The following is a 27,086-nucleotide window of genomic DNA, read 5'->3' as shown; positions in this document are numbered from 1 at the left end:
CATTATTTTACCAAAGCCAGACATATACTCATTCATGAGTGAATGATTTGTAAGGCGATTTTGCCGCCATATGGGCAAGAGTGATTTTCTGAGAGATTCTTCGCTCCCCTGTTGGGAATTGAAGTTAGTACAATGGTAAACTGCATTAAGCACATTTTTTTAAGCTCAAATTGAGCAGCTAAAAGCAAAAAAAACAAACAAAAACCCAGCAAGTGCTATTCTACAACTTCTGCCACTTGTTTAAGAATCTAATCCTAATTCAATGGTTTTTGTAGCAAATGTGTGGTTGAAATCTGCATATATGTACAATATACAAACTAGAAAAATAGCTTAATTTTACATTGTATACATAGAGCAACATTATGAATAACTAGCATAATCCAGAGGCTATGCCCAATTATGAATCTGTGCATTAATACATATATTTATTAACACCAAAACCACTTCCTTAAAGGGAATATTTGTGATGGAACCCAAAGGAAATAGGTTTGAGTCAATGTGTTGTGAAGCCATTTCCACGTGCCCCAGTAGATTTCAGTTCCATTCATTTGAACGAAGCTCGTTGATCTCTCCAGCACACCCTTTGTATTAACTAATGGAAAAGTAGGAGTTACTGAACCATAATTGCCACAAAGACCTGAGACCCCCAATTCATTTCATTACACATCCAATTTATTTTCATGACACTAACCATGATTACGAAAAATAAGCAGAGGCTGGTGTACTGCTCCCAGTAATGAGTTGCAGGAGCAGTTAGTTATGATTCAGTAGTTCCCACCTCTTGGCCATTCAATACATCATCCTTTTATGGTTCTATGGCAAACACAATAAATTCTCGATTTAATCAACATGGGCGGAGCTAGGGTGACAAAGCGTTAAACCAATTGTTCATTTGCCTTCATTCCTAGACATTGTAAACATGCCCAATTAAAACTCCAAAAATATTGCATGATCATTTACTTTTTTTTGTAATTGAGACTTGTTTAAATTTGTAAAAATGTAGTGGATTTGCTCAGAAAGACACAGCGACTTTCCTCTCCCCCTCCCCCAATAAAGTTAAGTGGGAAAGTACACACCTTAGAAACGGGCCAAGCCAATCAGCAGTCAGATGTATGAGGGTAAAACGGAGTAAGCGGCACTTGGGGGTCTGAAGCAGCCATGTTACATGTGGCAGGAAGCTTAAACAGAGACTGAGCGAGTACTTCTCTCCCCCCCCCCCCCCCCATCTACTACTGAAACTAGGTGGTTGCCTTAAACGCTGGGTCACCCTATAAAAATTGGGCAAAGTCGGTGGGGGGTGGTGTGTATTTTAGCCAGCCAACTGTATTCCATGCCTTTTTCACCAATAAAACGTATTTTTTGTATATCAAGGATACTAGAAGTAAATCGGACATGAACTTTGATTGGGTAATCTATAAACATTTCATGGGTCCATTGATAGATGTTTTACTGAGTAAATACCGTATCTGAATATTTTTTGCTGCATAAGCTTCATCACTTGGGTTTTAAGTACCAGTGGGGTCAATTAAATACTGTACTTTAATTATTCCTGGAAAGCAAGGTGGACTAGATCAATGGAGTGATACTCTGCAGAGGTGTAGTAAAGAAATGCTCTGTCCGCCTCCAGTATCAGAAGGTTAATGGAGCAATACTCTGTACATTTCTAGAGACAGGATTAATGGAGCAATGCTTTGTAAGCATTTAGAAGCAGAGGTTACATTTGCAATGATCTGCTGGTCTTGCTAATAGAGATGCATTTTTAAGAGAAGCAGGCGACCTTTTGATTTCCGCAGTGATATTTCTGCCTCCCCAAGTCTTGGGGTCCTGTTTAAAGGTCGTTCAGTTTATTGATCAGTCCATACCCCGTAGGAAGCATGTGCAACTGTGCAGGCGGAATGGAATCAATACAAAAACGTCAAAACGCAGTGATTGCCGCATCACTGCGGTGCCCAGGGCTGTCAATAGGCATTCATTTTCTACAGGAACCATTCATATTATTGAGGAAATACCATTGACTAAACCCCCAATATGAAAATGGTAAGTGAAAGCGCTAGAAAGCATACACCATACAAATGCATTACACAGCAAGCAGACTCTGCCCTACTGCTAATAACAAGATGACCTCTGTACTCAGGCAAGACCAGAAAGTCTATTCAATGACCATTAAGCATATGCCAGACTGCTTGTGACAAAGGCATACATACATCAGTTGTATATAATTTTCGTAATTCTATTCCAAGTATGTCATATGTACATGTGAAACAAAATAAGAATCTTGAAAACCTCAAACCCCCGGATCCTCAAACCCCCAGGTCCAGAAGCACTACAAAAAAGGGTGCCAAACCTTAGCATGCACCAGCACCTATTATATGAATGGGAGTAAAGGCATGAAAAAGCTTAGCTCCCTTTAGGGGCCCTGGACGTACCGAACAAATTAAAACAATTAGAACTGGCCCTTTCCCAAGAAATATGTGCAATGGTACAATTACAAATCGGCGTAGGGCATATCCCACTGTTCCCTGCGTTAATGTCATGCACCTTCCAGGTAACTCAAACTTTGAATAATCATTTGTAAAACAGGCCACTGCACAAACATTACACTGCAATTCATATGGATTTAAAATATTGCAGGGGGCTACAAGGTGGAGTCAATTTATTTGAACCCATGAACATCAGCAGTGAACACAATATAGGTGTTTTAAACAGCAAGGCCATTTCATCAGCTCATTTATATGCAATGTAAAGCAGTCCGGAATAGAAAAGCCTGTTTAGTAATGAAACTGGATCATCATTGTTAGAAAACCGAAACAGTTAACACTTCAACTCACCATACTAAACAATCGTATATGCACCCCTTCGCCACAGCTGAATTAATGCAGTACGAACAATAGGCTTCTGCTTGACATATGTCGACTATGCAGTTCTTGAATGAAACAAAGAAAATGCAGGCATGTGTTGAATAGGCCTCCTTGAAAGTATGCTTTTAAGGAACTTTTGAATGTATGTATGGTAGGCGAGTGTGTTAGTCTGTGGTAGAGAAGAACTTTGTTTAGGGTGATCAGCTCGGGAGAAGTCTTGAAGGCGGGAGTGACGTAAAGGGGGCTGGAGGGTGTAGTTATGAGCCAAGTGCAGATTGCGTATGGTAGATTAGATCAGAAGTATAGAGAGGATTGATGCATGTAATCCCACCATAGATATTTACTCAAGAGTAGCTGCCTGTCCAGTGCAGCATTTACAATAGGACAGACATCTGCAGAAAAGGGACCGCAGTTGAAAGCAACTTTCATGGAGCCCACTGTACCAGCCATACCCAGGCTACGTTCTGTAGATGTGTCAGATCAGAGGTAGGAAACTTATCCAAGGGCCACCAAAAGGTCAGGTTTTCGATTGAGCCACCTGTGCTGAAGCAGGGATATCCTGAAAACCTGACCTGTTGGTGACACTTGAGCACTGGAGTTGCCCAACCCCCATCATAAATGCTGCTGAAGCCTCTTTACACACAATCAGGATATGGAGAAAGAAGGCATTGTTTATTGAAATGTAGCCAGATGCCGTTTCTTTTTTTTCCTGCGGCTGCAAATAATAAATCTAGGTAATAAACGAGATGGTTAATAATAAATTAGTGTTTAAAGCCAGAGGAGCTGCTAGCCGCAGGAAACATGCTCAGGCGACGTGCTTGCTTAGCACAACCCAAAAAACCCATCCGGCTGCAATGCAATGTGTACAAGACCCACTTTTGCGGCTTTTTACTCCCTGGGTGCAGTGAAAGTAGCGCCAGCAGGTATCAGATAATAAAATAGTGGGGGTAACAAGGCAGAATAGATCGTAACAAAGACCAAGCTTAACCGGGCAGCGACCCTATACCATTTCTACTTTGGTTCTCCGGATATGGTCAGTGCTCTAATAAAAATGTACACCATTAACATGCTTATCATATTAGAAAATGACACGCCTGCAGATTCATGCTTTGGCTGTGTGGGATAATTTTATACAAAATGGGGACGCAGAAGAGCAGCCAATGCTTGTATGGAGGCGGTCAATAAAAAACTTAATCGAGCAAAAACACTGCAAGATTGAGGTGAAGTGTCAGAACAGTATGGCATTGACTGCACTAAGGAGAGGTAAATAGACAGCAACAGAGCAAGGGAGAAAATACCCTTTACAAAGCTCTTAATAAAAAAAAAGTCACATCAAACACCTTTCCGCACATTTAAAGGCATAGTCCCTTTACATTTCATACTGTACAACTAGCATCCCTAGAATGCCGATGTCTTTATTGATGTCATAAGAATAAAAAAAGTCACAACCCAAAGCATTTATCAATGTATAGTAAACATACAACAGGCGTAAACCTGGGAAGTGTCTCTTCATCTGGGTCTTCTCGTGTGTGATATCAATATATGCAGAATGGGTCGTGCCTGTACCCTCATCTCCTGTTATGTTGTGTGACAGGCTGGTGTTTGCATAAATATTGGCATTATAGGGACTGGAAAGTAATTTATAGGATCCAAGGAAAGTTATTCATTTTCAATGTAACCAAGTGAATTTTTTTTTGCCATAAACCTGTATAAAGAATGAATGATTACATTTTAAAAAAAATTGTGAGCAATTTACCAAACTAAATGGGACTCTCCCTTTACATATGGACAGAAGTACAGCAACAAGTCAACCCCAGTTACGCTTTCATTTTCATCCTTAGGAGACAAGTACTCGCCTAGCTTAATAAATGTTACAATTCATTTTTGACGCAATGTTTCAGTGCTATGCTATAACTATCGGGTTTAAAACCGGATTAAAAAGGAAATAAAGCTTATAAGAAAATTGCTTTTGCAGCAGCTACAATATTTAAATTCTGGCGTTTGCTCGCTCACCAAGAAAATATTTCCAGATTCCAATACAAGGTGGCACCAATGACACAAACCTCCTTTTAGAGATATCCCTAACATCACAAAAACAACCTGCCGCACTGTTCAGAAAAATGTTTTTATTTTTATGTTATTTAATTTTTTTGCATGATTTTAGTTTCCCCGATTATAAAAATGGAGCCAGTTATTGTTTCGGTGCTGGTAGGAACTGCAGTGCACAAAGGGCAATGAGATACAGCCCTTCCAGCATTAAATGTATCAAGCAGCACCAGAAAAGTATGCAGTAGTGGGGGAGGACTGTTGAGGATGAGAAGTTGCTTCTTCAGGGTTACCATGGAACCCCCTTTCCACCCACACCCATTCTTGCACTCATCCCCAAAGTCTTATAAAAGTCCATGAGAGAAGCATGGCAAGGGCTTCAAGATCATCCATTAGAGTTGTCTGCAGACGGGTGACCCTTCACTTGTATGTCATGAGTTCATTTTTCATACCAGCTCCAGTACCTAAATAAGAGATGAAGAAAAATGTGCGTTGGCAAATGGTAACAGCCAAGACGACAGGGATGGTAGCTTTCTAGTAGCCAAATGATTGGTTCCCTGGAAACAAATTATTTTGCCAGTTCTGCCAAAACAGCACTAAATAATTATATACTATGTTAAATGGCATGAATATAAAGTATGGCAACTCGAGCATGTAATACTTCTCCAAATGGGGAATTTGTAGGCTTTCAGCATCTCTTATACAGTTTCACATTTGAGCTTCTTTTGCTTTCTGGTAGTGTAAAAATTGCAAGGTGTCAGGGAGCAAGGCTGGTTTAAATCACGGTATTAAAGCTGCAAGCAGGAAACATTTTACGGGTTTTGTGAAACACCAATTACGCTGCAAAATTTTGTTAAGTTGTGAATAAAACGTCATTGAGTGCAGTGAAAACATAACCCTGATGGAATGATTTACCAGGGCCCCGAGTTTGAGAATGAAGCAACGTATAGAAATGGTCTCGGAGTGGAGAAGCACGGTGAAGAGGTTGAAAGTGAGAACTTACCTTTATTGTGCCCTGACTGTTCGCAGCAATAAGTACATTTGACTCCTATGAGAAAACAAAGGGAATAGAGTTATTACTTCTGTCCAACGAGTATCTACCAGCACAATCCCTTATTATGGACTAACCTAACCCATCCATCTCTAAATAATAGATTTGCCCCTTTCATTATGCATTACCTATTTTTCTTCCTGCACAAGTGGTGCTAGAGTTCTGAAGTAAACTACAATACCTTGCTGTGATGCAGGTAATTATTCTATGAAAAAGCATGCTCTACAATGCACTGCAGACTCACAGAGCATTGCAATTAACATATGTTGCCAGCAGGTGAAGTTAACCCCTTTTGCTGCCAAAGGTAGCTATGCAGAGATGTAGCCAGGGTGATTGCTCCCACTGGCATGTTACAGTGGGATATTCTGCATTGTCCCTGCAATTGAATACTATGGAAAAGTTTGCAATATTATGCATCATCGGTAGGTAAATTAACGCTGGATACATTATGTTATACACACACGAACCAGCATCTTGCCCATACTCTCACATTCATTTCCCCACCATGCTGTCATGAAAGAAATATCCCCACATCAGGAAACCAAGGACACTGCTGTGTTCCCATCACAGAAGACAGTTTCATTACACTATATACAGCAGTTGCCAGGGCAGGTCACTTACTGATCAGCACGCATGGGACGATTTCTAGCTCAGTGAATGGCTGAATCCTAGTTAATTTATTTTAACGGGTCAAATTCAGAAGCTCCCCTTAATGCGCATTTAAAAAAAAAAAAAGTACAGGCGCCGTTTGCAGAAATGTTCCAAGAATATTTAATAAATAAAAATAAAAGCACAAAGTGTTTCATCATCAGTTTCAGAGGGTACAAATAAATGACATTTTTTTTGATTTGGGCAGTATGCCATGCATCGTTATTGGTGTTAACATCCATCAGCTCTGGTATGTTACAATGCTGAACCAAAAATGAACCTCCCCGTGTGCTCTGACTGAAAAGACTCCTTTAGTGAAGGCATTTCCATCCTATTCACATTGGCCTCTGAATCAAGTTCTTAGCAATTCTGTGAGCTGCTTTATGTTGCAGTGAGTGTACATGGATGCTTCCCCCCCCTCCCCAGGTGATGGGAACGGTTGGGAAACCTTGGCACGCTCCTGATCGTGAAAGATTATTGTTTCTATTGTTAGCGTAATATTTTGCCGCATCAGATGGTTGCTTCTAACAGGCGTGCAGCTAAAGGGATCGTGTTGGCCTTGTAAATAAAATTTAAGGCAGAGACGAAACCGGGAATATAACAAAATAAAAGCGCCAGAGTATATTAATGGGCAGCACAACTGGGATAGTTCAGGTGTTATACTTCTGGACTCACAAGCATGTGGTGTGAAGTGCAACATTTAACTTCGTTGCTGGGAAGAGATTCAATGCATTATTCTGTAAAAACGGGGGAATTATTTATTTTTTATTTTGAGTTTTTGAAGAACATAAAGGAAGGGATACAGAAACAGAAAAGGAAGGACGGGGGGGGGGGGAGGGGGGAGAGAAACCACATTAATTAACACCGGTATCATAGAAAAAAAAAAAACAATAACAATTCCAAGAGTACAACGGCACCGAGCAGTCCCAACTCCAGATATCATCTAGAATTACCAAACCGTCCTCCAGCCACAGTGACTAAACAGTTAATCTAGTTCCCGGGTTCCAGACCGTTTGGAATTTTCTAGAGTTATGTCTAACCAATGCCGTTTGTCTTTCCATAGATTGCACCTCATTTATTCTCAAAATAATCTCTCTCCTGGAGGGAGGTAGAGGCTTTTTTCCAGGCCCCGGCAATCTCACGCCTAGCCGCAGTGAGGATATGCAACAATAATTTTGATTTATTTTGTCTAAATTATCTAGCAGTTTACAGATAACCATTATAATCGGGTCTAGGGGGAATCTTCTAACAAAACTCTCGCACCAAATTCTGCCCCACTCCCCAGAACCTCTGTATTTTGGAGCAGAGCCACCAGATATTGGCCATATCAGCAACACCTCCACAACCCCTCCAACAGAGACTCATGGTCTGGGTAAATCTGCCTCAACCTCTGGGGCGTCAAATACCACCTGAAAATAACTTTATAGATATTTTCTTTGGATATTGTGCATAGTGATGTGTTCGTTGCATTGGTCCAGATAGTTTGCCAGTCCTCCCAAGAAATTTCCACCTGAAAATCCTGGGCCCATTGGACCATATACCGATGTGTGCAGGGAGCTTTAAATTCACAAGAACTAAGGGGCTGATATTTCAATCAAGTCCCTACTGATAATTCCTATTCCTGCATAATTCTTCAAATACAGTACACTCTGGGAAAGACCCTGCTCGGGAGAGCTGCCTAAGATAGTGAGAAACCTGCAAAAATCTGAACATGGACAGAAGATGCCGCTTGCCTTAGCAAGCGAAAAAGACCCCTAAACAACTAGCACTCAAGGACAGAACAATATAGTTAGATAAATAATAGCTTTAATTAACGTATACAGAAAAGAGTGAAAAATACTCTGAAATAAACACACAACGCTAATGTTTAATGAATAAAAATAGTATTAAATTGAATGATGAATTAATATAAACCACCTCCAAAATATTGGGGGTGGAAAGTAGGAACTATAGGGCACTGGCACCATGCAATGAATGATGGTATTGCAAATGGTGCCTCAGGGGGAGAGGGAGGGGGTGGTATATAAATGAGTATATCCACAGAAGGTGTAATATGTGAGGATGAAGTGTAGTAAATATATATAATCCTCACACATCCCAGTCTACCCTGATAAAAATGGTCACTCCACAATATACAGCACAGGCTATAAACAGCAACGGCAAGAGGATAATATAATGGCTGCCTCTCGCTAATAGGGCCAGATGATAGACACCCTAGATGGTGTAAAAAAGCTGATTATAGCCTGATAAAGTGGATGCTATTGGCTGATAACAGCCAAGCTCACAGTAATTCCACTAAAGGTAGAGTGGAATAATCCTAATCCTAATACGCAACGCAAATAAAATATAAGTAGTTTACATAAACTAGACTACTAGACTACTATGTAGCTAGGATAAAATACTGTAGATTGGAGACCCTGAATACATTGTATACGTAGTTCACAGGGACAGGGAGTCCAGTCAAACAGAATGACAGTGGTATTACTATGTATCTAAATACCAGAGTCAAATGAGCACAGTGTGTAATGCAAGGCACTGCTGCTCAGGTACTCCACCTTGAGAAAGCGTCAGTGACGCGAAACGATCGTCGGTGGTAGGCGTTTCTCTGTGACGTCATTTGTCAGCGTGCAGGCACGATTATGGCGGTCTCCCTCGGTTCTCTCAAACGGGGAATTGCTGCCCTCACACAATAGGCATCTGGCTAGTTTCCCATCCGGCAGTTTAACGTTCTGTGGTGTTCATGAATACACCACGCCGGATGGGTGCTTGCAGTGCAGTATCCGTTGCAGCTATTATGTGTTTGAATTTTGCAGGATTATCTATGCTAGCTGTGTGACCGAATACTACTATTGGATACTCTCTCTGCAAACCAGTTACCTACTATACTATGTTAATCTTATTTTATTCGTATGTATAGCAATCTGTCTGCACTATACCCTGTATATTCTACATACAGCATAATAGTTATTAGGACAGCTGCCTTCAGAGTACCTGAGCAGCAGTGCCTTGCATTACACACTGCTACTGGTATTTAGATACATAGTAATACCACTGTCATTCTGTTTGACTGGACTCCCTGTCCCTGTGAACTACGTATACAATGTATTCAGGGTCTCCAATCTACAGTATTTTATCCTAGCTACATAGTAGTCTAGTAGTCTAGTTTATGTAAACTACTTATATTTTATTTGCGTTGCGTATTAGGATTAGGATTATTCCACTCTACCTTTAGTGGAATTACTGTGAGCTTGGCTGTTATCAGCCAATAGCATCCACTTTATCAGGCTATAATCAGCTTTTTTACACCATCTAGGGTGTCTATCATCTGGCCCTATTAGCGAGAGGCAGCCATTATATTATCCTCTTGCCGTTGCTGTTTATAGCCTGTGCTGTATATTGTGGAGTGACCATTTTTATCAGGGTAGACTGGGATGTGTGAGGATTATATATATTTACTACACTTCATCCTCACATATTACACCTTCTGTGGATATACTCATTTATATACCACCCCCTCCCTCTCCCCCTGAGGCACCATTTGCAATACCATCATTCATTGCATGGTGCCAGTGCCCTATAGTTCCTACTTTCCACCCCCAATATTTTGGAGGTGGTTTATATTAATTCATCATTCAATTTAATACTATTTTTATTCATTAAACATTAGCGTTGTGTGTTTATTTCAGAGTATTTTTCACTCTTTTCTGTATACGTTAATTAAAGCTATTATTTATCTAACTATATTGTTCTGTCCTTGAGTGCTAGTTGTATAGGGGTCTTTTTCGCTTGCTAAGGCAAGCAGCATCTTCTGTCCAGTTTCTTACCCCTGGCACCTATGCGAATATAGACTGTAGCAAGAGCTATCCTCCCTCCCTCCCCTTTCCCCTTTCCCTTTCCATTAAAAATCTGAACATCTCAGCTCCCAACGAACGGGGAAATTATTTTGAAATGCACAGTAGCGCAGCAAAATATATGGGTTTATATCACTGTTGGTCAGATTCCTTCTGCCGTTTGGTTTTCCTTCCCTAGTGGATTCTTAATGTGAATGGTCATACGGAGAAATAAAAAAAAAATTCTGTTACCTGCAGCCCAGGGTGACATTTCAGAATTGGTACTGACCTAATCCTACCATTCCCATCAGTGAGCCCTTCTTAAAACAACCTAAAATGTTCAAAATATACCTATACTCTAGTCAAGATTGAACATTCATACATCTAAAATAATGTGACCTACACACTTTTTTTTAATTTGATTTGTAAGGTCACCTACAGTATGACCGGGTTCTCAAACCTCTCCCCAGAGCCCTGAGGCAGACAAGGTTTTGGTCAACCAACTACATCAGTGGTTCTCAACTCCAGGACTCAAGTCACACCAACAGTGCAGGTTTTAAAAATACCCCTGCTTGTGCACAGGGGGCTGAATCGGTGGCTAAATCATTTTGACAACCAACTGTGCTGAAGCAGGGATATCCTTAAAAATGTGGACTGTTGGTGGTACTCGAGGACTGGAGTGGGAAACCCCTGTCTTGGATCAAGGTTTCTCCACTCTCCGTGGGGACATTTCAGCCAAACAAGCGAATCGAACACTGCACTTATGAAGTGCAAACATGTGCTTGATAACTCATTGATTATTCATTAAATGGTCACGCAAGGAGAGGGTTAAGAAACACTGCCCTGGACATACTTCTGTTAGATAAAAACACCTTGGTTTGCAAACACATGGTTATTCCCATGACCTGATGGGTTAGTGGTCCCTGTGGAGAGGTTTGAGAACCACAGATTTATGGCCCTGCAGGGCTAAAGTGGCCAGAGATTCTTGCATCTGTATGTCATAGAACACAAACCTGTTAATTTCCCTACTTTTTATTCACCATTTGTTTTAAATCGCAAAAAAGTGCGGAAAGGACAGGCTTTCACTGTGCTAGGGAAAAGCAGAAGTAAGTGTGACCAGACACTAACCTCAATGCACTTTAGCCTTTGGCCATGACAGGTCTGACTGGCTTTTAAATGTGGATATATAAAAATAACCTTTTAGATTTCATTATGTATTGCTACTAGATTTAAAAAAATGCAGTTCTAAACCTTTTTAAACACACATTTTGTACATGCCCAATATCCCATACTTCCCCAATGCCAAATTTTGTTAAAGGACCTCAATATTGTCTTGCATCACCACTTGGTTTTCCTATGCTGACAGCTCTACAAATATGTAACTCATTACAAAGCAATCTCACCTGCAGCATTTTTAGCTCTTCCTATGCAGACATCGTGCCAACTTACAAAGCTCGGCTACTGCACGGCAATCCTACCAGCACCTGCTATCCCTGCTCTGACACCCCCTCCAAGCACAGCTCAGGCAATGTAGCACAATTCTGCTCAGCAGTACAAAGCTCTGTTCTGGTATGGACTCCCACACACAGCTCAGACTGTATCTTTGCCCAGAAATAGTGTAGGAATCAAATCGATCTGTAGCTGTCCCTACTAACACCATGGCCATCACAACTGAACTCAGCCCTGTAGCTATAAAAGTCTCCCCTATATTCAACTGCGTGTATTTTTCTACTTCAAAGTTGAACATCTTTAGACAGAGCCACAAATAGGCTGATTTTTCTAAGCAAACTGATCATATTTTGAAACAGAATTTGACAGACTAAAAAAAAAACACCTGACCCATCTAGTTGACTCATTTTCATTAAATATGAATAACCTGGCAAATTAAATGTAAATTCCTTAGTATATATGTTGAGAGACCTTGAAACTGGGTCTATGTGGCCCTTATGCAAGACCTTCCCAATCTGTGCTTCAGCTAGTCTCGGCTAACAAATGTCTGAGAAAGGGCCCTGCAATACCGCCCTACAGAAGGATATTACTGCATGGCTTTCTCATTATAAAAAGCAGGTTAGAGTTTGCCCTGCTTCCCTATAGATTCCGAGAGTGGAGCATCCTCCTGGGTTAAAGAGCCACAATATGGAACGGGCTCTCAGTTTCTCATTACACACTGGTTGCTCTCTTGGACTCGGTTTGTGCACGGCCCAGTTACCCAGAAACACCTGGGAGGTGCATCCTGGAAGTAGACACTTCTTCTGCCAGAGCCGGCAGCGAGACTTTCCACTGCAACACGTTGCTGGCCTTTGCAGCAGTGAAGGAGTTACAACAACCCCCATGACAAAGGGAAAGCAGGGCTTGAAATATCTTTAGCCAGCTGAGTGTGTAATGGCTTTTTTCTCTCCTCCTGTGTACTCCCCTCTGTGCTGCACAGTTCTTAGCTAAAGAGTGAAAAGCTGGATGGATTTTACAAATACACAGATGTGTGTGCAGAGAAGCCAACCTAGAGGGAAATGTACCTTTCAGGTTTAGGGGGCTTCAGACATCTGAACTAGCTGCCCAGTAATTAGGACGCTGGGCACTGAATGTCAAGTCTGTTTAACAGCTAACATCTTATGTGTTGCGGCTTTGTGACTTACATTGCAATGCATGGCCTTGCTCCCTATGGCAATAGAGGGGTTAAGAAATCCTCCAGGGCTAGGCAGCCATGTTTTCATAATATAAAACCACCCACCTAAAAATATAAAAATATATATGTTCTGCACTCAATACAGATGTTGGGTATCTACTAATTTAGGAGGTTGGATTAAGGCTGCGATACCTTATAGCAGACCAACATTAAAGTACTGTACTTCATAGATTAAATGATGTTTCAGAAGCTCTGTACAGTCTAGGAGAAATCTGAGAAGCCTATCCAGACTACATTCTGAAACCTGAAAAGTAGTAGTAGTAGGGAGGGTTATATATTGGTTATTGCATCGCCAATATATAGAAGGGATTGGGGATTTCAATGCAAAGATGAACTTTCCTAATTGACCTAAAAAATAGGATTTTTTTTTTACATTGGAGATCCAGGAAAAAATAAATAAAAAGGCATGAAGGGACATGGTTACCATGAGGACATCTTTCAAACAGCAATGGAAAGTGACCCCTGCAGTGCGGTAAAGCCACAATCCCCTGAGAACAAGTAAACAATAAAAAACGACTGATTCCTATAACTAGATAAGTGCCTTTCTTCAAGGTACTAATCATTTTATCTTCAAGTTTGCTCATGAGGTTGCCATCAGAAAGCACATTTCTCAATTTGATTAGAGTCGAGTAGCAGGAGAGGAGCAGTAAAGAAGAGTTAAAATAAAACATGGGAGAGAGGAAGGGAGGGGAGCAGAGGAGGCGTGAGGGAGAGGGGAGCAGAGGAGGCGTGAGGGAGAGGAGAGCAGAGGAGGCGTGAGGGAGAGGGGAGCAGAGGAGGCGTGAGGGAGAGGGGAGCAGAGGAGGCGTGAGGGAGAGGGGAGCAGAGGAGGCGTGAGGGAGAGGAGAGCAGAGGAGGCGTGAGGGAGAGGGGAGCAGAGAAGGAGTGAGGGAGAGGGGCGCAGAGAAGGAGTGAGGGAGAGGGGAGCAGAGAAGGAGCGAGGGAGAGGGGAGCAGAGAAGAAAAAAAGTGAGTAAAGGAGGGAATACAAGGTGATGGAAAGTACAGAGAACAATATAAGAAAAGGACAGAACAAATTCAACTTTGAAATTGTGGCATGACGGGGCTCCTCAAATTCTCACGTTGTCACGGTACAAGCCAAATATACAAGAGGTCGCTATCTTAACACAACTACAGACAATTAGTACTGTATTTGGTTTCAGCACTTAATACAGCGATTCAACCAACAAATTATGAAACAATTAGTAATGCACCATTAAATACAACACAACTTTTCAGTGAGGACACTATCATAGCATAGCTTTCTTTTTCTGTATAACACATCCTTCACAGGTAAAGATGATACCTATACATTTTGTATTTTCTCAATGTACCCATATTACCTTTATTTTCTGTACACTACAGTAAAATTGCAGACATGGTGAATAAAATAAAAAACAACTTTTGTACTACTATTGTTGGCACATTGATTCTGTGTTGCTTTCTTTAATGAAACATTAGTAAGAGCAGAAGAGATCGAAACATTTGGAGAGCGTGTATGGAGAGGAACGATCTAGCTCTGCCCATCTATGCAGAGTCAGGCAGAGATCTCCATTATATTACTCTAGGAAGGTTGCTACTGCGGGCAGACACTTGAACTGCACGCTCTGAGTAATGCAACTTCCAGTCCCTGACACACTGTCCTTATCCCCTCAATACAGCAACAATGCGTTTGCGTCAATGAGTCAGCCAAAACATATTCCCAAAATGCATCTTGCCATAGAAAATGAAATAGTTCTCCCATCCTACTCTTTAGAAGTGTGCAGGGCAAGTAGAGCGTTTGGCACAGTGTGTGTAAAGGATGCAGGAACCCAGTTTCACATGTTCATTATGCATTTACTTTAACGGGGCCAAAGCTACAGTGGGATTTTCTAAAGCAGTCTTCACTTGAGCAAGCAGTAGTACATTTTTGCCTTGCTGTTTTTCACGCTTCCTAACCTGCCAAAACACATACTGAACATCAAATCTCAATTTACAGGATCTACCGAAGTTCTCCTTTGCCACATTAATGCCTCCCATTGTGCCAAAGCACATCCTTAATACCGAACCCCTTTCACTTGGATGTCATGTACAAGCTATCTCGAAGGCATCAAACACGGCCAAAGCACATTTGTAACATTTTATCTCCTTTCCCTGGGGTGCCAGGATCTGTCCAAGTTCTACCTTGCCACCTTTATGCCACATCATATCCTTTGTAATATAGATGCGCACTTACACGGCTGCCAGAATTTGTCCAAGTCCTGCTCAGCCACCTTCATGCCAAGCAAAGCTTTAACATTGTATCTCTGTTCCGTGTTGTCTTGCAAAATTCCAATAAATAAATTACATTAGTGTCTCTGAAATGCTGTTAATCATGGTCTGCAGGTGTCAGCCATAAAAAAGATGGACAACAGCACTTCAGCAACCTTCAATAACCATTGGAGGGAGTGGAGAATGCCTGCGTTAACCAGTTCACGGATTCTGGAAGCTACAAAAATGGATCTGTAGGTTTCTCTAGCGGGGGAGCAGATTAGCAGGTACAAGCTGTCTGTGTACTCCTTCCCTTATCAAGGGCTCAGAACGTGCACAAGAAGAGGGTAGAGCATGAACGTAGGTGGGACAAAAATTCTGCACCTGGCGCACACAGTGCTACTCACTTCAGTGACAATTAGACAATTATGAATGCTCGTCATGTGGTCAGCCTAACAAGGCTGAAAACTAAGCACGGTTAAAAATAGTGCGATTAAGGCAATGATTTGTCATCATGCATTGAGATACTATTGTTTAATCAATCTAGAAACGAACAGTTAAAATTCTAGTGCTTAGTTCCTGGCTCAAATCTCAAGCTTTGTGTATGTGGAAGGGAGGGGAGAGAAAATATCCATCAGCAGCACAGATATAAATCAAATCACTGATAAAATACCTGGGCCAAAGCGGGAACTGGCCATTGATCAGATATGTATTAGCTGCGGATCTCATTAAACAGAGCAGTCTTTGTAATTTAATTAGACTACGCCCTGTGTGAAGAAAAAATTGCTCTTCCAAAAGAAACAGACCTGGCTTGTTTTTCTTCCTTCCTCTAATCAGAGCTGGGGAAAAGGGGAAACCACAATCATTGCCCTAAATCCCAGTGTGCTGAAATGTAATGCTTTCCCTTGGTTAGTTTGCAGAAGGGCGTCACTGGCGCCATTTTTATTTATTAAATGTGATGTACAAACACTACAAACCGGTTCAAGCTGCAGGGAACAAACAACTATTTGCATTCCTTTTTCTGGGACATTCCTAAAGTTTAAAGGACTCTGCGTTCAGTAAATCTTGGATTAAGAAAATGCAGAAGCAGCAAGTGACTGGGCAATGTGGTTAGACACTTCCCTTTTAGTCTCAACTCGGGCCACCCATTGCTTGCAAATATTTATTGGCAGAAATCAAGCTGTATAGGTATCAGACTGCACATGACCAAAAAAAAAACAAACAAAAAAAAACTATTTGTAGTCACATAGGAACTCTACCCATTAAGTCCGTTACATATATCTTCATTGAATTTGAATCATAATCCAACCAAAGGCTTAATATCAAATCAAAAAACAGCTTGGCTACAAGAGGACAATGAAAACAATGCTGGAGATACAGATCCTCGGTATGCAAGATGGATAAGAAATTTCTAGTAACTTTCAGAGAATGAGTACACAACATAACTACAAAAAAAGGATTGTTCCTCAACACGGCTAGAACTATCATTTTGAAATGTAAAAGTCTACGGTTAATGTCAACTGGTAGCCCGCTGTATACTTGTACATCCCTGTTGGGGACCAAAATGTTAATTAGCAATAAAATCACCTTTAATTGCTTTGTGCCCGTTTTGTTATGAATTTGCTTCAAAAGAACCAGAGTGCCTTCTGGCACAGACATCAGAAGGAATTCCTGCATACCAGCAGTGAAATTCAGGATCAATTGTTAACTCGTCAGCTATGGCATGGGCACAAGCAGCAAGGGAACGGTATATGTATGAATAGATGCATACATACACACCATCAAAGTCTACCCTCTCCTTGTTCATGGCCATCATATGCCTTCTATCTCAATGATAAAAACATGGTTCCCATTAAGCTCTTCTGCCAACTGTGACTCACTAGCGGCATCCAGAGACTATATTTAGCCACCAATGGGCTGCCACCAGTTATTTCTCTAGATCACACTACAGAAAAGTATTAGCACAAGGAATAAAAGAAACTGACCAGTTAATCCAGCCCAATGTACTATGCATTCTTATCAGAGATGAGCCTTGTGTTGCAGGGTTTAGTCTGGAGGGGACCAGGAAATTAAAGGTTTTGCGTCATTTTTCATACAGAGCACAGACTACTCCAGTAAAAAGAGAAATAATATTTCTAGGTGCTATTATACATGCAAAGTGCACCAAGACACAGGGTAGGGCAAGTTAGAGAGTAGCCTGTGGGGGAAACTTGCAGTGCCCGAGTTGTACTTTTACAACTATTAAGGACATCAAGTTCTTAAATGTTGTCCATTGTGGCTGCAGTACAGAGTGTTGGAGAGAACAGAAAAGCGAGAGTAGAAAGAAGTCAACTGTACTGCATTCAACTCTCCCTACAGGAGGTGAAATTGTGGGATGTGTTCATGCAACTTCCATTAAGGAAACGTAATTGCAGCAAATTTAATCAGATACTTCTTAAAATATTCCGGCATTACTAAAACCTGAAAATTACAAACACATTTTCCTCCCTTACTCTACATGGTTTTTATAGCTTGGAACATTCAAAAGGCTCAATTTGGAAGACAATGCCAGTCTGCGATTACCATCAATCCTCCATCTCACACTCCAGTCACTTTAACCTTTACCCAAGCTAATTTTCTGTTTGGCGTTTCTTTATCTGAATCTACTGGTTGATCACAGAACTGATATTACTTCTGCAGTACTTTCCGTACCTGCTGTCTTCCCCCTCCAATCTCCATTTCTTTCCTTATCTGCAGTAATGAACGCTTTCAGACAAACAGCCAGCAAATTACATGGCTTCTTCCAAACGATTATGATGGAGTGAATTAATATGCAGAATCATATTCTGCACAGCGTCGGAACACCTTTTCTATTGTTCCAGGAACAGCTACAGCACAGCCAGTGCTATTCCATTCATGAAAACAGCCTCTACTGTTTAAGACCCTTCAACCCCTGGAGGTTTATGTGCGGAAGACAGTGAATTTTGATCAGCTTTGTAACCATTAGACTATGAGGAGAGGGTCCCAAGTGTCCATTTAACTTGGGCAATTATTAATTTGTTTAACAGTGCTTTGCTTAACCCCATTTGTTTTGCCAGCCTTTTATATCAACAATGTGCTGAATGCAGCAGAAAAGTACACAAATACTAAAGTTTTTTTATGCCTTCTTTATCCAACACAATGGAACCTGTGTAATCCATTCACTTAAGTGCATTGATGAAGTCTGTACAGCAGATGGCAAAGCTTTGACCATTAGTGTGTGGGTCTAAATGGTATTTTGAATGAGACATCTGCTACTCTGTTTTTAATTGGGAAGTGTATCAAAGTAAGAAACTGGCAATTGACACACAGTGGACACCAGCTTCCTTTCCGTCTCTGTGGCGACTGCCTTACTGACCCACTGACAAATTCCATGGAAAGACGTTTTACAGTTGTCAACCAATTGCTTTCTGATTCAATACATTATTCTGACACTTGACCAAGGATTCCAACACCCCAATTGAAAATTCGTAGCTCATAATATCTTTAGCTTCTATATACACCTTGCTTCCTGACTCAACTACATTTTCGCTGTCATAGGGGCCAACAACGTATTGCTGGTTCCTTTGGTAATAAAATTATGGATTTCCCACTGTAATTGCCAATTTACAGTTGCCTCCATTCTCCACATGACCCATAGTATAAAAACAGCCTTACCCCATCAGGGAGTGCCCTCCAGCACACAGCACTCACAAACTCATTGGTGTCATCCTCTTTCCGGTCCTTATCCAGAACACTTTTGACGGTGTCGAACTTGAAAGTCAGCAAGGTCTTGGAAAGGCCCTTATAATACAGGTAGAGAGAGTTGTTTTCACTTCCTAAATGGGAATGGGGGGGAGGGAAGAAAGAGAGGTAAAAGCAAAACAATCAGTCCTATAGCTTCTTAAATCACGTGGATACAGAACTGCAAAGCATTCCATGGTTTGTTCTATGTTGGGAATTACAAAGGCAAAATTAGGAAACAAAGTTGCTGTTGGAGTTGGGCTAATAATAAATGCATCTTCAAACCCTGTGGACATTACACGTCAAAACTTCCACCACTGTATTAAAGAAAACCCATTACGAGTCAAACTCACACAGGTAAGGAGAGCTAGTTTGACCTTGGTCTGATAACAGCTCCCAAACATGCAGTGGTAAGTTTCACCTAAATTGGCTATACAAGCTGTGCCAACAATGCAACAAACTGAATCTTAATGGCGATTGGTGTTTGATAGTCATTGGTGTCAATGATAGACGTTTAACAGCGACAAGGTCAATTCACAGTGGAGGGTTTCTTATAACCAACAAACTTGGTGTATCCCAATCTTGCACATACAAGCTACATCTTTGTACTTCAAACTGCATAGTAATAAAGTGCTGACAGATTATAGAACATTAAAAAAAATGAACTGACTGATAAACCAAGTCAACCACTGATCCATAGAGACACTTCTAGACTAAGATCTGTTCACTTTGAACTACCATGAGGTCAATCACAGATTATACTTACCGCAGGCAATGTAGTCTCCATTGGATGCCAATCCAACAAAATTCTTTTCATTAATGTGACCCTTAAAGGAACGCAGGCAATGCGGCCTGGAGACGTTCCACAGTTTGAGCTGGCTATCTGTTGACCTGAGAAAAGAAAGAAAAAAAGAAACCTGAATAAAATAGTTATTTACTTCTCTAAAAGTAACAGGGCAAACCATTTTTCCAGCTGCCTAATGTACATGGTAGAAGATGAGGCATAATTTTTTTTTTTTTTAAAAGACTGGTTGTAGGATCCACTGTCCATTCACTCAGCACTTGTACACCCTCAGTTTTACCATTATTAAACATTTTCGCTGTGCTACCGTTGTGTAATAAATAGCTTTTGCTTTCAGTAATTTTCTAACTCGTCTAGGAAAGCATTTGTGTAGTTAAGGGAGATAACACGCAGACCGTTGGACATTAGATCTTTTCTGTAACTGTTGCCTTTAGCCTTGTAAGGCAGTAGGTCTTTGCACTTCAGTTCAAACTACAAAAAGGGCTCTGCAGGTCTCCATGGAGATTCACGTATTGCTCTGAAGGCCACTCAAAGACATTATCCCCATTCATTGTTGAAGCCGCCTGTAATGCTTGTCAAGACCATTCACTGCAACAGTGATGGTGTGTTTCTGTACATATGCTGGGGAAGATTTGGTTTCTGTTTGATGTCAGTTTTGTTTTCTCGAACAAAGAAACAATTGCTTGCATTAATTGCAACTTATTGCTTTACAATGCCCTGAACTACTCAACCACTTCACAACTATGGGGGTCGAATACATATTTCCTAAACTCTGCATGTGTAACATTTCCCAAAACTTTCCTGGTTAGTTTGCCAGATTTCTCTCTTGGGACTTGATACTTACGCAGAGACTATCTCATCCCCATTCACAAACTTGGCATAGGAGACTGCTTTGCGATGCCCTTTGAACACCATAATGGGTTGCTTGGTGTTCCGAAGGTCATAATAGTGGACACAGTGATCTAGGGAGGGACAAAGGGGAGTTAAAGGCAGTATCTAAGTGGGATAGTGCAAGGAAGTACAGAGGGTGAAGCACAAACGTTTTTTAAATTCTCATTTACAACTGCAGACTGACACCTTTTATCTTTTTTGTTTACATACATATACTGTACTTTTCTTTAGAAATAGAGGAATTGTATTTTAGAAACCACTTAATATTGACAATCTTTTTAACAAAGTAAAAATGGTCATGTCGTCATGGCTCAATGGTAAACAAATGTAAGCCCCTCCCCCACATCCCCAATGGCATGTTACCACAATTTCTATTAAGCCACTTTAACAACTGTGAACAGTTTAAATAGGAAATTTCACCTACGGCCAAAGTGTACTACTGCACAGGATTACATGGGGGCAAGTATTGCCTTTTTACCCAAATCTGACACCTTTAACTTTTTTTTAAATAATTTAATGTTTGTAAATATGGCAAGCTGAGACTTGGGAGGAAGTTTATTTTTTGGGGAGCTCCCTTCTGTCTTTGTCACTGTGTTCAATAAGCCCTCCCCCCCTTATGTCTGTCTATTGGCTCTCTGCAAGAGTAGGATAAGGGTACAGAAAATACTTAATTGAGAATGGTTTCCCCATTCAGGTTGCTAAAAAAAATAAAATAATAATAATTCCGCTAGTAGATTTCCAAAAACAAACGGAAGCACCAAGTCATTTCTACATACATTGTTAGATTCGTTTAGGGAAGCCAATTAGACAGCTATTCTTAACAGAAGGATCACACCTTTAAGGTAAGCTCGCTGGATTGCAGACGTAAAATACACAACGCACATCCAAATTGACTAAAACCCAACAATTCATCATAAACACGTTCTTTTTACTTATATGATGCTGCATACAATTGCTGGATTGCAGAGCCACTGCACCATTAAAGAGCTCTGGGTTTCAACACATGGCAGATTTGACACACTGTCGTATCTGGGGACAGAGCACTGCACCATTGCAACTGTAAGCAGTTTGGGAAATAGCAGTAACAATACAAAGGCACATTTTCAGTGCTGCTTTATAACAATTAAACAGCTCAGTGGCAAAGGAAACGTGACAAGCGCTGAGAATTAACAGCCTCAGAAATGAACCAGATATCACTATAGATATAAAGAATCACCCTCCTAATAAGTTAGTCTAGTGGTGGTATCACAATTCACGCACCACAATTACCGTTTAAGTACAGCAGGTGTGCAATATGGCATAATCAACAAGACCCCCATACGCTGGAATACTTCAACAACCCCCACACAACACTGCCACTACGTAGCATCACCTAAACTTCCCACATTACGGTTTGCAGAGAGCACGCACACTTCATGAACAATCTTTAACACGCAACACTCAATATACATATTGATTTCCCCAATCACAGCACAGGAGGAGTTGCAATAAAATACCATGACTAAAGCCACGTCTAACCTCTTAAACCAAAGCTGGATTAAACCAATAGCTACAGACGCATAATATATACAGTGTGCGTCCATTCACACGAATATATATGCGCACAACTATATGCACATTTCATTACTAATGTTGTAAAATCAAACATTGATTTCTGAAGGGCAGTATACATCACATATCGTGCTTAGAACTACTTTGGTGGGCCACATAAGATTCGACTTACCATCATCTAATATAAACTGATCTAAACATTTTATGGGGACCTCCTCCCTAAAATGCGTCTACTGACCACTCTCCCTGTAACCTCAATGTACCCCGTCCATGCAAGGAAACATGAGTAACATGCCTCTCTGCCTGTTGGCGCCCAGCCTGGACACAATGTGCTTATGTATGCTTGCTGGATGCTTAATCGTTGCCCATCCCTTTCGGCACAATGCCTCAGCCAGCTAAAATTAGTGGCTTAATTATTCATTGATTGCTACTGCACGTGTGTAGTGCACACGAGTTTTGTTTGTCGCTTTAATCTCTCCCACCTACATCATCCTGAGCAAACTTTTCTTGAACGAACACACGAACGCCAATTGTAAGCATTAAATGGGAGAGCCAGTTGAACAGCTGGCCCAGCTTTAAAGAGACAGCGTTGCTTCCTGGCCATATGGAATCTCACAAGATTAAAGGAAAGAAAAAAAAACCCCATCTGGGTTTGAAGTAAAGAATAAGACTTTCTTTATCTATCTACATGCTCCTAACAAGAGTGCTAAAAATATGACTGCCATTTAACAGCAAGGAGTCACTCTGATGGCTGCCCTAATGCAAGAATATTGGTGTTGAAAGCGCAGGACTCACAAATCATGGAAAAGCCACAAGTCATGGCTTCCTGTGACTTGGACTCCAAGCTCTTTAAAAGGAAATAACTTAAATAGTTTGAGTTATAATTTAATTTTACTCATACATTTTTTTTATATATAAATCGATGCTGTTTCTGCTTTACTGGTGCTTGGACCTGGCCATTTTAATTGCACAAGTTATTTGTGACTTAATGTTCAAGTATTATGGAGGCCTCACTGATGAACAGGTAAACGATGTGCTTGAAAAACTAGTCAAAACCTAGTGTTCTTATTTAATAACCCTTTCCTTGTGTTAATGGATTCATCGCTGGAAGGGCCTCAAAAAAAGAAAGCAGAGGATTGTCCAATTCTTTAGAAAATGGATACTTATTAGGCAGGATCCCCAAACTTGATGTGGTGGTCTCTGATATAAGACAGGGAATGCAGCCACTTGCCAAGAAAGTTAGAAACGGCCAATTAGAATGAATAATAAAATCTCTTACTGCAGAATAAAACAAACAGAGCAGTCATCTGAAAGATCAGACAAGAATGCAACATAAAAAAGTATTTGGACACTTTATAGAAGCACAAAATCTATGCAACATGCAGTGCAGTATAGGAAATGGTTGCCATCATATAGCAAAGTCGCATACCCTTACAACAGAATTCTGTGGATAAAATGAATATAGGGTAGAATGGGATATTCTAAAGATTAACTGATCCTAATAAGCCCCAAAAAATAAAAAAATATATATATAAGTTCCAATACTGTTCAAACATTACCCTCATAAAATCATCCAGTTCTCGCTTGTCTGGAGAGAGCCTCTTAAATATTCACAAAGTATGAACTTTTACTCAGCATATACGTCCCGACATTCTACTGCTCATCTTTTCTTATGGTTAAGTTTACTATGACGTAATATACTAAAAACCCCATCAGATAAGTGATAATCACCCAAATCGGCAACATCGAAATGAAATACTTTGTTAAAAAAATGCTAGATAACAAAAAAAAAAAAAAAACACGGGACAGTCCTGTCATGTGATCCTCCTTGTAAAGCAGCAGCCCCACTGATCACTCTCCCCAGAGTAAAAACATGAATACTTGGCTTAGTACTCCAAATTACCATATGGTCACTTTACAAGTCTTCGGAATATACTGGAAAGGAGTTATTTGGGTAACTACTGTTAGGATAACAAGAAGACCCGTATGTTTTAAGGTCACAGAGCAGTAGTATTCAGAAGTTCATTTACCACAAACAAACCGCTCAGTGCAAAATACAAAAATCAGGCCACCTAGCCTACTAAAAAAGGCAATTATTTCTGGCGGGAGGACTACACATGAGACCAAGCCCCAGCTCCTAATGATCAATTTTAAGTACTTTATTTCCTTTTGCCTCGGGCACCAACATTTTAACCAACTGTAAGACTTTCACAGGATTTTGTGCACATGGAAGCTAGAGTATGATCAGTTACAAGAGTTACAAGCTTCTTGTAGGAATCAAATTCTACCAAGTGATAACAACGGAGGATTTTTGTCAATGAAAATCAAAGGTTTAAAAAAAAAAAAAAAAAAAAAAAAAAAGACACCTGGTTGGTATAATTGGTTGGACACCCAAGTCACATGTGGACTTGTGTAGGGATTCTTACATTTATATTTTTACCCCCAAACCCCTGGCAATCAGATGACACATTGGCAACATACTAAAACCTAGTGATTCTAGTGCAGGGGCGTGCAACTTTTTTTGCTGCGGCCCCCCCCCCCCCCACCCGCTCCGCTCGGTTCTGCGCCCCCTCCTTACGTCGCGCAGTGTCAAATGACGGCGTGACCCGCAGCATCATTTGACGCGCATGATGTCACATGACCCCGCGTTGCCAGGACACTAGTGATGCTGGCAGAGTCCACGTAAGTTTTAGAGTTGCAGAGGCATCACGTGATCCCCCGGTATTTAAATGCCTTGGGGAAGAGTGCAGGGCCTATGAAACCGCCCGCGCCCCCAGACAAATCCAGCGCGCCCCCCACTTCACGCACCACTGTTCTAGGGTATAAACAGTTCTTACTTAAGCGCTCTAAAATAAAGGGCATCATTTTATATTTAGACAACAGGATCAACTTTACATTACATTGTATTGTAATCCAGAGTACTCCATCTAGTAAAAAATAATTTTAAAAAATGGCTATTGCTTCTAAAGGTGTTTAGAAAGACTGGTGCTCAGATACCTGGTTTTAGAAAAACAAAATAACTCGTGCTATTACATGATAGAAATAATGACTAGCATTATTGCCATTTGAAAAAGGACTGCAAATCAGGTAAGAAGTCGTGAGCTCAACCCTTTGTTGAAAATGTTACCATTTTCCCTAAACTCATAAATTACTACAGTCAATTGTTGTGGAAGCAACCAGTGCAAAGCGGCCTTTTTATTTGTAAGTAAAAACCTTATTGGAGTCCCAAGTGCTTCATTCTACAAGGCTGCGGTCTGATGGCTGTAGCCGTTACAGGTGGAAGCGGCCACGCGGGGCCTGAGCGCATGTTGTAATGATTGTGTCGAGCACAGCATGTCCTGCCCTCACTTTGTAACCTTCTCTCTTGACAGGCCCTAGCCGATGGCTGGAGGTTATAGATGACATTCAGCCGGCTATGGATAATGGGCTTGACACCAAGGGATGGGGGAGGGGGCATGTGGCTTTTCTTTTTTTAATTGTATTGTCAAAAGCTTTTGACACAGCAGGCGATAAAAATGTCAATGAAAAGAAGCAGCGTTCACGCAGACAAAAAGCTAAAAATTTCAATATTAAAAAAAAAGGGGGGGGCGTGGGGGGGCCCTTTGCGGATTGTTTGGAAAGAGAAGGAAGCTGCCAGGATATGGATCCTAACAGAGGCAAAGATATCTATTTCTGGCTGCCAACAAGATGCTAATCTTATTTTTATTTTTTGCCTCCTATATAATTTATTTCCTTTCCTACTGTTATTGGCGCTCTAATGCAGCACAATCTACAGTAACACGTTCTCCTGAACCCATGTTTCAGAATGACCACCCTTGTGGAGTCGCCCACACATCCTACTCCATCCAGTACCTAAGCACAGTCTGGTATAAACATATTACAGAAAAGCATGGCCCGAGTATCTGGCACAACAGCTTCAGATTTGATTTATCTCACTAATCTCAGCAGAGCATGTTACAAGCTCTTTTATATATGTATTTTTTTTTAGATCATAAACACCTGCCTTTGGTTGCTGGCAGTTATTACAGCTATTCTGTCATCCAGTGGGTTTAGAAAGCTTCAGTTGACAGAGCAGAGGGTTTAACTCTTCTAGACTGGCGGAGGCAACTTGAGCTTCTTGGTGGGGGAAGTCGCTCTTGCTGCCCATGTATAGAAAAAGGATCAGGTGCAGAAAAGGTATTAAAAAAAGGAACACAATTTGTCCCTTTTTATAAACAATACTCTAAGAGTCCTTTTGTGCACAGAAGAGGCATTGAACAAATATACAGACTGCTACATAAATTCTCGTTAGCTTACTACAAAGCCTCAAATACTCGATAGCTCATCCATGTCCTACTCATAAAAGCAAGTTGCACAAAGAAGTTCAAACATTAACATCCTGCGCACATCAATGTGTAAAAAAGAAAAGAAAAATTTAAAGGCTCCATTTAAAAAAATTATTTTTAGGATACCTTAAAGCTATTTTTTTTTTTTAATATGTAAGCATCCCATAACTTCTCCATACATATTTAACGACAATTTATTACAGGGACAACCTTCCCATCCTTCTTTACCATTTGGCTTGATATGGCTGTTGCTTTGTGAAGCTGGGAGCAGAAAGAAAACCTTACAGAATGTTATGGTGTAAAGGGGACACATTGTCCTCTCAATCACTGACAAGCCACTGCAGGTTATACCCGCTGAAAAGTTTCACACTATTGGATAAGAGCAATAGATTGAACATGCAATACAAACGCTAGTTCTCAGAGAAAAGGGAC

At 40.8% G+C, this 27,086-nt stretch overlaps 1 protein-coding gene and 1 non-coding gene across 5 annotated transcripts in view; both read right to left on the bottom strand.

Moving 5' to 3' along the window:
• Positions 1-4,252: 4,252 nt before the first annotated feature.
• The window catches only part of COP1 (COP1 E3 ubiquitin ligase), a 62,303-nt gene continuing 39,469 nt past the window's right edge, over positions 4,253-27,086 (bottom strand). For all 4 annotated transcript variants that reach the window (XM_075616646.1, XM_075616647.1, XM_075616649.1 and 1 more), the window contains exons 16-20: positions 20,732-20,849; positions 19,852-19,976; positions 19,020-19,180; positions 5,908-5,952; positions 4,253-5,368 (exon numbers count right to left, since the gene is read on the bottom strand). In XM_075616646.1, the coding sequence (XP_075472761.1) occupies positions 5,351-5,368; positions 5,908-5,952; positions 19,020-19,180; positions 19,852-19,976; positions 20,732-20,849 (467 nt within the window). In that variant the 3' untranslated portion in view covers positions 4,253-5,350. The remainder of the gene's footprint in view (positions 5,369-5,907; positions 5,953-19,019; positions 19,181-19,851; positions 19,977-20,731; positions 20,850-27,086) is intronic.
• LOC142504073 (small Cajal body-specific RNA 3) lies at positions 14,609-14,743 on the bottom strand. The gene has a single exon (XR_012804196.1).

The sequence above is a fragment of the Ascaphus truei genome, chromosome 10 (assembly GCF_040206685.1).
Source record: "Ascaphus truei isolate aAscTru1 chromosome 10, aAscTru1.hap1, whole genome shotgun sequence".
NCBI lineage: Eukaryota > Metazoa > Chordata > Amphibia > Anura > Ascaphidae > Ascaphus > Ascaphus truei.
This window is presented reverse-complemented; position numbering and strand designations above follow the sequence as displayed.